The sequence below is a fragment of the Gracilinanus agilis genome, chromosome 2 (assembly GCF_016433145.1).
Source record: "Gracilinanus agilis isolate LMUSP501 chromosome 2, AgileGrace, whole genome shotgun sequence".
NCBI lineage: Eukaryota > Metazoa > Chordata > Mammalia > Didelphimorphia > Didelphidae > Gracilinanus > Gracilinanus agilis.
The window spans coordinates 81,745,957-81,757,518 of NC_058131.1; the positions used below are offsets into that span (position 1 = coordinate 81,745,957).

The 11,562-nt window shown below is 37.2% G+C and overlaps 1 protein-coding gene across 1 annotated transcript in view; it reads left to right on the top strand.

The window, feature by feature from the left end:
* Nucleotides 1-2,482: 2,482 nt before the first annotated feature.
* Nucleotides 2,483-11,562, top strand: part of DYNLRB2 (dynein light chain roadblock-type 2) — a 39,632-nt gene continuing 30,552 nt past the window's right edge. The window contains exons 1-2 of the mRNA XM_044660618.1: nucleotides 2,483-2,547; nucleotides 4,532-4,607. Coding sequence (XP_044516553.1) covers nucleotides 2,545-2,547; nucleotides 4,532-4,607 — 79 coding nt within the window. The 5' untranslated portion in view covers nucleotides 2,483-2,544. The remainder of the gene's footprint in view (nucleotides 2,548-4,531; nucleotides 4,608-11,562) is intronic.

An 11,562-nucleotide genomic window follows, 5' to 3' on the forward strand; every position in this document is an offset into this window, starting at 1 on the left:
TTTTCTTTGGTTCAAGGGAAGGTTTGGAGTGGAGACAAAGGAATATGGTGAAATACTATGATATAAAAGATGAAAAGTTTAAATAAGTTATTAAAATATAAAGCTAAATATTTGCTGACTTTTTATTTTTTTAAAAATGTCTTTGCGAAGATAGAGTTTTCTTATCAATTACCTCAGATCACCAAGCTTCCACTTTATAATCCAACATAGGTCAACATGTTCCAAAATTACCAGGAAAAGCATCTGTTCAATAATCTGAAGTCAATTTGGGGACTGCTGACTCTTATTTTTCCTTTTCAAGGAACAATTATTCCTGTCCTGAGGGACAATATCATTACTTAGAATTGTTCATCTCATTGTTAGTTTTGTTCAAGATTTAGATTCTGGGGGATAAGGAGACATCCTAACTTCTTAATCTTCTAAATATTTCTTTGAAAGGAGACTCAAAGCCCTTCACAATCTGCCTTACCTTTCCTTTCAGTCTTCTAATACCTTACTCCCCTTGCTGTTTCTTGCATAAGATAGATCATTTCCTGATTTTCTGCATTTTCAGTAGCTGTCCCTCATGCCCCCCACCCTTCTCTTCTCTATCTACTAACTTCCTTTAAGTTTCAGATAAAATCCTGTCTTCTATAAGAAGCTTTAATACTCCCCCTTAATGCTAGTGCTTTCCCCTTTCTTGATTATATCCAGTTTATCTTATATATAGCTTGTTTGTTAAAAGCAATTTGCATGTTGTCACCCCATTAAACTGTAACTCCATTAGAGCAGAAATTCTCTTTTGCCTCTCTTTGTATCTTCAGTGCTTAACAAATCCTTGTAGACATGGCTTGTGGATTTTGATAATTCCATGTTCCTAGCCTGTGTGAGCAGAGAAGATGGTGAAAGCTGGAATAAAGAGAGAGCTGGACTTCTGGACTCTAACTTGAAAAAGAAGACAAGTGATTGTAATCTCTTTGCAGATCTTGCAGGGGAGAGAATTTTGGGGAAAAGCTGACATGAGAGCAGCCAGCACATTCTATCATGTCCTGTCTCCACTTCATTTCACTAGAGACTTCAAGGAAGTTCCTTTGGGGTGAAATCTTAGACTCCTTCTCTCTTGGTTGGGCTGAAATATCTCACTCCAAATGGGAGAGCTCATTTACTCTGTAAGGTCTGGTCTGTATTCTTTTATGTATACTCAGATTTGTGTTTTGCTTTCAGGTTTAATAAATGAGTTTCATTATGGGTATTCATTTGGAACTGGCATCTGGTAGAAAGGATGTCAATCTTTAGATAGCTTGGGGCACTCTTTTTCCATTAAGGAAAACAAGGAATTATTCCTAAAAACTACTTCCCTTAGATTAATTATAGTTAAGGGAGATGATAGGTATAATACTAGCCTAATATTCCCTGTCTGAGAGTAGAATGCACAATCTCTGGCCCCAATCTCCCACTTTCTTCTTAGGGCACGACTCAGTTTTCTTCAGAAAATGGTAAGGGAGGAGACTCTTGAGATATTTATTATTGCCTTCTTAAGAGCCACATTTAGGCAGACATGTGGGTAACATATAAACTCCATTCTCAAAATAAGAAAGCACTCACACACCCCTACAAATTTATAGTTTTATAGATTTCAATGATTTAATTGGTTTCCTTTCTAATCTTGTGTATTTTATTCAATGTATTAAGATGCCAATCTTAACCTCATAGGCTCTTTAGAGGCGTCATTATCATCCCAATTTTACAGATGAGGAAACTGAGGCAGACGTTGACTTTGCCAAAGTTTCACAGCTAATGTCTACATATTATTCTGCAAAGAGGTCCCTAGGGCTGATCCCTGTCCATCTTGGTCCCTTCTCTCCGCTGATTACTTATTTTAGTTCATGGTCATTTGTAAATGTTTCTCCCATTAGACTGTAAGCTGCTCCAGGGCAAGGGCCCTCTTAGTCTTTCTTTGCTTCCCAGCGCTAAGCACAGTGGCGGACACACAATAGGGGCTTAATAACACTTTTTTTGAAAAAAAAAAAAAATCTTTTCCTTTTATTTCTCGACCTTTGTCTCTTAATAGAGTCTGTTACTTTTTCTCCTGGTTTCTATTTCCTGGGACACCTGAACTCAAATTGCACAGAGAAAGCAGTTAAGTAGGACCTTCAATGCGGGGCAACTGGCCAACCAGTAACACCGCCCCAGCTTCCTGTCCTGCAGTTACTTCCTCCCACTGTCTCCTAGCAACCGGAGACCACTACATTTAACACCAACCGTCGTAGGCGTTTTGGATCGACCTGAGCGAGCAGAAAGGGCCAGCCCGTCAGGGCGGCGATGCCGCACCAACAGCCCGGACCGTGCCCCATCTCCATCCTTCCCTGACTGTCCCAAACCAAACTGTTTCCCGAAGGCCCCATAACGGAAAGGGGAAAGGGGTGGAACCGACTGGACTCAGACTCCGCCCCACTCGACTGACGCCTCTGTCGTCACTTCCTTTCATCGTCTCCTAGCAACCGTCTTGAGTTGACACACTGAAGGTGGAAGCATCTGAACTGGTTTCCAGCCTGGCTGCCGGCTATGGTAAATTCGCAGTTTATCTGCTTAGTTAAATAGTCCCAGCCTGCCCACTTCGGGCCGAGGAGAATGTAGAGAGACAGGGATATTGAGGCGCGAGGGGCGGTGAGGCGGTGTGGAAAGAGACTCTTTTCTCCCCATTTCCCCGGAATGCTCTTCTGGGTCAACAGGAGCTGTAGCGGCCCTAGGACCGTGTTCAGACAACTTGAGCTGGGGAATGGAATAAGCGGACGCTGGATCCGACAGTAGATGGGGAAAGGGTGTTCGAGAATGAGGGCTGATAGAGGAATACATAATCGGGTTCCCCTCTCCCCTCCTTCCTCTCCGCTACCTAGCAACTCCAAAACCCCCCACAGAAGCATTCTTCCTTCCCAGGACTCCTAGAAACAGGGCATCTTTTATTGTCAGAGCTCTCTTATTTTACCGTACAGAAAGTGGAAGCCCAGAAAGAGGGAGAGATTTTCTTTTGGTCCTTTAACTTATAATAAGTAGCAGAGCAAGAATTTGAACCTAGGTCAAAACCAAGGTGTCTCTGTCCTGCCCCTCCCGCTCTGTTTCTGACTATCTCTGTCTCTCTTTTTCCCTCTCTCTGTATCTCTCTCTCTCTCTTTTTCTGTCCCTTCCCTTTCTCTCACTCCCTATCTTGTCTTTTTATCTTTCTGTATATCTATCTCTTTCCCTATCCTGGTCTTTTCGCCTTTCTCCCTGTCTCCTTTCTTTCTTTTTCAGTCACTGTCTCTCTGTTTATCTGTCTGTCTCTCTTTTTCTCTTATCTTTCTCTCAGACTGTCTGTCTCTCTTGGCTTTCTGTTTCTGGCTCTTTGTATTTCTGTCTTTGATTTCTGCTCTGTTCCCCAGTATATCTGTCTTTCTTTCTGTCTCTGCCTCTTCTCTTTCTTTCTCTCTACCTCTGTCTCTTCTCTTTCTGTCTGTCTCTAGCTCTCTTGTCTTTCTGTGTCTATCTGTTCCTGTATGCCTGCCTCAGATTTTTGCATTTATCTGCCTCTCTGTATATCTGTCTCTGTCTCTTCTATCACTACTTTCTTCTTCCTTTCCCTCTTCTCCCTCTTTTCTCCTCCATACTTATCACTGTATGATTTATTATTAAATACTTTTCAGTTTAGTCCTGGGGGGAATTACTATGCAGCTTTTTGTGGAACAAATCATAATTGTGTCTCCACTGAACAGATGAGAAGCTAATGCTGAGTAAGGTTAAACAGAAGAATGAATTTTTTTCTGCCTTAGAATAACACACATTTTATAGGATTCTATGGTATAATGCTTCTCTCTGTTGTCCAGAGGGGCATCTTGAAATGGCAAACTATACAGTATCATAGGATAGAATTCTACTAAGGAAGAGGCCAAATATCTTGCCTTTCAATGACAGAAAGTTGTGTTTTTAATGACAAATTTTGTATGCCAACCCTTCAGTACTCTTTTACAAAAAAAAAAAATTATGCTATACCTCCATGCAAATTAATACTTTTCAAATAAGTCCAGTATTCAGCTGCAAAAAATGTTTAGTTAGAAGATACATTTTCTCTACCTTTTGAAAGGTGAAATCCACAGTAGACTATATGTTACAAACTTGAAGCTTACTTCAAAATGTGTCTTGGTGTTTGAATATTTCTAACATATTGGCATATGTGAAAGCTCTATGTAAATTTTGTCAGAATGTACAAATGCAAGCAATCATTGCTTATTATAATGTTTTCTTTTATGCCTGAAATGCCACTTCATAATGTGAACTACCACCTGTATTTAGCAAAGACATGCTGTAAGACTGTAAATCTCATCTGAATCACTAAGTGAAAAAATATTGAATCCAGATTTAGGGCTTGGATTTCTTGACAAAGAACTTATTATTTGGATATGGGGGAAAGGAGAATGTATATATTCCAAAGAATTCTGTTCTATTCATTAAGATTTTAATGTATGACAAAAAGTTATTTTAGTTAATTTTTCTACGGTATGTGTTTCATCTCTTACAGGCAGAAGTTGAGGAAACTCTAAAGAGAATTCAAAACCATAAAGGAGTTATTGGAACAATGGTTGTTAATGCTGAAGGTAAATATTATCAGCTTGCTTTCTTAATATAGGTAAAGTACAACGAAGTCATTGTGCACTGTGGCAAGCCTTGAAATAAAAACATATGTACTTTGAAAATAGAAGCGTATTCCATATATTTTAGATTTGTATTTCCCTAAAACATATCCCAAATACATTATTGAAATGTAGTAATTCATGTCCTTATCTTTTTGAAGAAACTCCATTATTTAATAAGGAAGAAATGTACTTAATTTTAAGAGAAAAGTATTATATTTCTCATTTTAAAGCAAAATTTTTTTTATATTATATAGGTAAGATTAGGACCACCTAGACTTCTCATTTAATGAATCAATCAAACAAGAGTGTAGACTACATATAGACAATTCCTGAATAACTCTATTAAATCAGTCAATCATCCTATTCCAATAAATTCAGACCATAAAAGCCCAAACTAGAGGCAACAAAGTTGGAGTAGGGCTAGGGAGTGATCCTAAATACCTCTGGTCCTGAAGAAACGGATCTGTCTTATTTTTTTTTTGTTTGTTTGTTTGTTTTTTTAATTTTAAACCCTTAACTTCTGTGTATTGACTTATAGGTGGAAGAGTGGTAAGGGTAGGCAATGGGGGTCAAGTGACTTGCCCAGGGTCACACAGCTGGGAAGTGTCTGAGGCTGGATTTGAACCTAGGACCTCCTGTCTCTAGGCATGGCTCTCAATCCACTGAGCTACCCAGCTGCACCCCCCTTTTTTTTTAATTTTAAACCCTTAACTTCTGTGTATTGACTTATAGGTGCAAGAGTGGTAAGGGTAGGCAATGGGGGTCAAGTGACTTGCCCAGGGACACACAGCTGGGAAGTGTCTGAAGCCGGATTTGAACCTAGGACTTCCCGTCTCTAGGCCTGGCTCTCAATCCACTGAGCTACCCAGCTGCCCCCATGGATGATCCCTTTTTGATAACTCTTGTTAGTTTTAATTAAGATTTTTAATTGTTGAAGTGCCAAAACTTTCAGACCATCTTTGAATTGAAAAGATCTAGCAACTCTAGATGATTGATGAGATCATGATGGAATTAACACATAGGAAACTGAATGATTGAGCATAATATTTTATATATAGTCATTCTAGCACAGAAAATAAATCATCTATCAAGGCCATACTGTGTATATAGTGTAATTGTATTAGATGCTATGAAACATAAGAAATATAGTACCTGCTCTCCAAAAACTTAGCATCTAGTTGGTATGAAAAGATAGGTGGTTGACCATAATCAGCCAAATCAATAGTTATTGTATAAACTTTAGGTGAAATAGAGTACCTGCTTCTGTGGGTACCTACTAGCTATAGTAGTCAGAGGAGCAGAATTTAAGTTAGAACTTGAAGTTTAATAGATGAGATTTTATATAAACACCAATGATTTCCATACCACATATTGTATCTTGTTAGTCTCAATGCCTAACATTTGTATTTAAAACACAGCCCATTTTAACAGTAGATAACATAGTGATATAAGTTTTGTGACAAGAATGTTATGAGAAATAAAATGTTCAAATTATTATAATAGCCAGGTTAATTATAGCTAAAGTATAATATAACATGTTATTACCATCTTCCTAAGTCATAAGCATTTAACACTGAAAGTAGACCATTTGTAAAGGATTATCTTTCATTCTTTTAAAGGCACTTTTGGGTTATATAAAATAATAAATTTAGAACTACAGAAGGCCATCATTTGAGAATCTTGTGACCCTCATTTTACAGATTAGGAAACTGATGTTTAAAGTGATATAGTGGTTTGTGTATTGTTATACAGCTAGAACATTTGAGAACTGACATTTAACCCAAGTTTTCCTACCTCCAAGCCTAGCACCCTATGTACTAAGCTCACTAATTTTTTTACTGGATTTATAATTTTACCTATAACTCTTGATCTTAGTTATTCCTTTAAAAGATAATTCAATAGGAATTGTCCCATATTAGGATATTCCTATTTCTTTGTATATCATGCTAAATGTAATATTTGATTAACATTCTTGGTTAGAATTATATATTCATGACTTCATACCAGATTTACCATTTTAGCCATTTGGGAAGCAGTATAAATATTCCTTATATTATAATCTTCTGCTTCGCAAAGTTATAACATATGCAACCATCTGTACCCCTACAAGTCCTATCTACATACTCCATGTTGGGCATATGCGTGAACCTAAATTCTCAAAAGCTATACTAGCAAAGCAGGAGTTATGTTAGGTTTTCATATAGAAGCTTCAGATATGGTTCTGGGAACAGACTTCTTTCCATGGACCTAGATAGCTAATTGTGGTGAGGCTCTTCACCAGGAGGCCAATAACTCAATGATTTTTTTTTTTTTTTTGGCCATGACTATCCATGAAACCCCCCCAAATACAAGATAGTTCTCAAGTCTTGTATCGCTGCCTTCTGCTTGCAGTTAGAATGGTAAGCAATAGGGTAGAGGGAAATGAAATACACAATTTTCAAACCTATTTAAACATTAACTGTTTGTACTCCAAATCTAAGCTCCTTGTTTGTGCATTACAAGAGGTACTACTTAAAGATTTGAATTTGATCAATCTTGACATTCTCACAATAACAAAACCAAAAAGGAAACAAAAATAGAAATCTAAATAGAAAGTTGGCTGATGGGTTCCCTTCAGGGGGGTAAGAATATGAACTGGTAAATTTGGCATTATCATATGTTCAAAGGTAAAAAAAAATAAATTTTCATGACATATTTGGTCATCTTATATTGCTCTGATCATGATAAATATTTGTGAAAGGACCACTTGGAAAATTATTTAGACTTTAAAACAAAACAATAAAAAGGAAGAAAAAAATCATCAACAACAAACCATCCAGTTTTGAGAAACTGAGCTTGGAGAACATGACTTTAAATGAAATACAGTATATATAAAATATGTACATAATATCAGATGACTAACTATTGAATAGATGGCTCCTATCAATACCAAACATCTTCTCTTTTCTTTGTTTTGCTGAAAGTGAAGTCCTTAGTGCTATGCAATTCTTTGTTTTCATTAGGTTGTATTTCAATTTTAAATGTACTAAATAAGCTCCCCCTCTTCCGGGTTTTGTTGCTTAAAATATTGTTTCCTTTGATTTTTTAAATTAATATTCATTTTGTTATTTTTTAAAAAAAATGTACAGGTTGCCAGTAAAAATTGGCTATAGAATTAAAACTATAAAATATTTTATATTTTCCTTGTACAGAATATTTGGCTGTTAGCCCAAGGTTAAAAAGTTCATAACAGATTTTTAGACTGTTTTCTTGGACAGTGCCTGATAAGCTTCAAACTGCTTTATTCAATAAGAAATATGAATATTTTAAAAATCACTCTCAAATCTCCTACATCTACATGCAGAGCATTAACTTCTAAGAGCTAAGATAAAGATAAATACGAAATTAGAAGAGAGGATGAAAATGAGAAATATATGACACAAAATAAAAACAATGCCAACCTGATCTATTTAGACAAGTTATTGATTCTAAAAATGGTAAATGCATGGAGAAAAACTCATTAACGTTGGTAATAGCAATTTCATTCCAAACAAATGTTTAATTGATATTTATGAATTGCCTTGGTCACTAGAACAGGAGAACCTAAAGATGGCCAAAGCCAATAAACACTATCTAAGTGCCAAGAAGAAAGATGGTAATCTAGAACAATAGTTCTTTAAGAATACAAACTCCTTTTAATGATGTAGGGACAAAGATGATTATTTATAAATAGCATCTCCTCATTAAACAGAGACAAACATTGAAAGGGAAAAGAAGTGTGAAGAAAATATAGCGAAATTCTCCAGAACATATAAGGATGAAACTGGGTGCTGGATGACAAAGAATACCCAAACACAGAAACCTTAAGGATTTCCATAGCCAACTCTTCAAAGTTAAATAAGAAGTACCACCATTTCTGCACTCTTCATACCACAGTCCCAAATGTGCCTTTTGAAGAAGAAGAAATTACATTTCACAAAAATGGAACAAAAAAACTGAATTATACCAAGTATAAGCACATTTCTTTATTGTTGGCAGCATAATTTTGAGGGCATTAAGGTACTAATTTTAAAAGGTATCAGAAAAAGGATAATGAAGTTGTGGGATAAAATTATTACTATAAAAATGCAACCAAGAGAATTATATATCTATATATATAGAGAGAGATAAATATAGATATTTTACATATATATATATACATAGATTGAGGCTTCCTTGATAAAGCTATAAAAAGATAATAGACTGATTTTTTTACAAGTTCCATTTCTTAATAAATTATAGATTCCATCATATAATTGACTGAAATATATAGAAAATAGAAGATCCCACTATACTACAAAGAATCACTCTAAAGGCTCTCCTCCAGCAAAGTATCCTACTATACATATATCAAAATTATACAGTATTTGCAGTAGTTAGCACAGTTGATAGAGCATCAGGTCTGGAGTCAGGAGGACATGGGTTCAAATCTAACCTCAAGACACTTCCTTGTTGTGTGACCTGGACAAGTCACTTAATCCCAATTACCTATCCCACTGCCACTCTTCTGCCTTAGAACTGATACTAAGATGGAAAGTAGGGAATTTTTTAGAATTATACAACAACAGTCCAGGAAAAAGATGTAGCCCAATTTTTACCCTGCCCACCATGGGCTGGTACTCTGGAGCAGAAAAAGGGATCACATAGCAAGTGCTTAATAGATGCCTGTTGACTGACTCATTGAATTAACTGGCTTCCTAAATCTACCCATGACCTTGACCTTTGCGCTGAAGGAACTTGTAAGGAGAAGAAAGCCCAAAGCAAACAGAAAGATGCTCAAAAAGAACAACTGGGAGTGGAATCTGAGAAGAACCATCACAAACTGCAGGGGGTCAAGTCAACCAGGAGAGATCCTAACCAAGGAATAGTCTAAGTATGACCTATGAATTTGATGAGATTTGCTCTACTGAATCTTGTATCACCTGTGGAGAAATAATGATATTGTTCTTCCCTCCTTTTTCTCCTCTCCAGGAGGGAAACAATTGTCTTATGGGTGCACTTTACCTCCATGCTTCCACATGTCCCTGATTCCACTGTGTGGGAGAGGGGGATCTGGAATTTTGTCTTTTCCTATGTTCTCACATTTACATTTGAGTCTTTAAAATATAAATAAAACATGCCGGCCAACAAAACTCTGAGCTGTTTGTTTTATTTCTCTTAATGTACAAATAAGATTAAAGGGAACTTTTAGAGAAGTTAAATGGAATGTCTAGTGTTAGATTTTCATAAACATCGTAGAAACATGCAGGACCAATAGAACAAATTATCTCTAAACCTGCTTTCTGTTACTTTTGTAAGATAAATCATTTGCTCATAAAGTCTATGGATTGGGACTGAAACTTAGGTACTTTGTCAATTTTGTAGACAGCTTATAGCACTTCAAATGAAAATAGCTTCCTAAGAAGGATGGAAGAGTGAGGATGCTTTGCATCTATAGTGAGTGGTCTAGCAGAGATGGCTTCCTTTAAGCATGTTCAATTGACAAAGCAAAGCCACCCTAGAAACTCAGCCACTTTACCTAGACTGAGCTTACAAACTCCCCTACATGGTTTAGTGATATAGCATAGATAACTTTATTCAATGCCTCTAGTCAATTAATATTAATATTTAATGTTAATATCAAATAATATTAAGTAATGTTAATTTTAATTATTATCAAGCAAAAGACAAAAACAAGGCAACAGAAATATTCATCATTTGTCATAGAAGAAATAAAATCAGTCCAAGTCAGAGTGACTCATAAATCAGACACTCATCTTTTTTAAGTTATGGATGCTTTGGGCAAGTCTAGTATAGCCTATAGATCCCTCCTTAGAATAATGTTTTTAAATGCATTAAATAAAATGCACAGCATTCCAAAAGAAATCAAATTTATTGAAATAGTTATCAAATTATAAAAAAAAATGTTTATGAAACCAAGGTTAAGAGCCCCTGATAATCATCATTTCTTTTTGCATGTAGTGTGACATTAAGCTTATTGCATCAAGCTCTGGCAGCTTGCAGAATTTTCTAAATAAGAGGTACCTAACCACTCAAAAGAGTTTGGCTTAAGTACCCACAGGAAAATACTCAATAAAGACTGTTTATTAAGAATATGGGTTCCAGGTTAAGATGGCGGCAGAGTAAGAAGCAGCTCTTAACCTCTCCTGACTGAAACACACAAAACTCCTCAAGGGGACATAAAAACAAGTCCAAACGAACGGAGGAACCCCACAACAGGGCACAGCGTGGAAGGTACGTGGAATCGAGGAATTTCCATGCTATAAAGGGGTGAAACAGCTCTCACTAAATAGTGGGCTGAGCAACCATCCCATCCCCACGCCCTCCACACACGACACCTATAGCGCCGAAGCCAGCTAAAAAGAAATAGAGCAAGTTTGGGGCACCCATCGAGTCATTGGCAGCTCCCGGGCCTGTTCCTGAGAGCAGCAAGATTTAGGACCCCAAAAAGCTAACGAACGCACACAAAATTTGAGCACGGGAGCAGGACACCAAGAGCGGACTCAGGATGCAGAGCACAGGCTCAGAGCGCAGCCATGGGTGGAGGCAGACACGGCCACAAGCTAAAGCTCTGAAACCCTGAGTGGGGAACCAGTGCAGACAGGTATACGACTGTGGAAGCAGAGCCCTGAGACTTGTAAAGAAACCTCCGGCAGACAATCAAGCAAGGGGGTCCACCAGGGGGCTTGACTGCGGACAGACCCTGAGCGAGAGGATAAACCTGAGAAGCTGCTGGGCTAACGATGGCTACCCAGTCTCAGGAAGTTCAGAAGAGAAAGATTAACAACAAGAAAAGTCTTTAACACTCGACAACTTTTACACAGAGAAAATCCAGACAACCGAGCAAACAGAGGAGGAGAACAAACAAGCATCCGGACCCTCCTCAAATAAGGAAAAC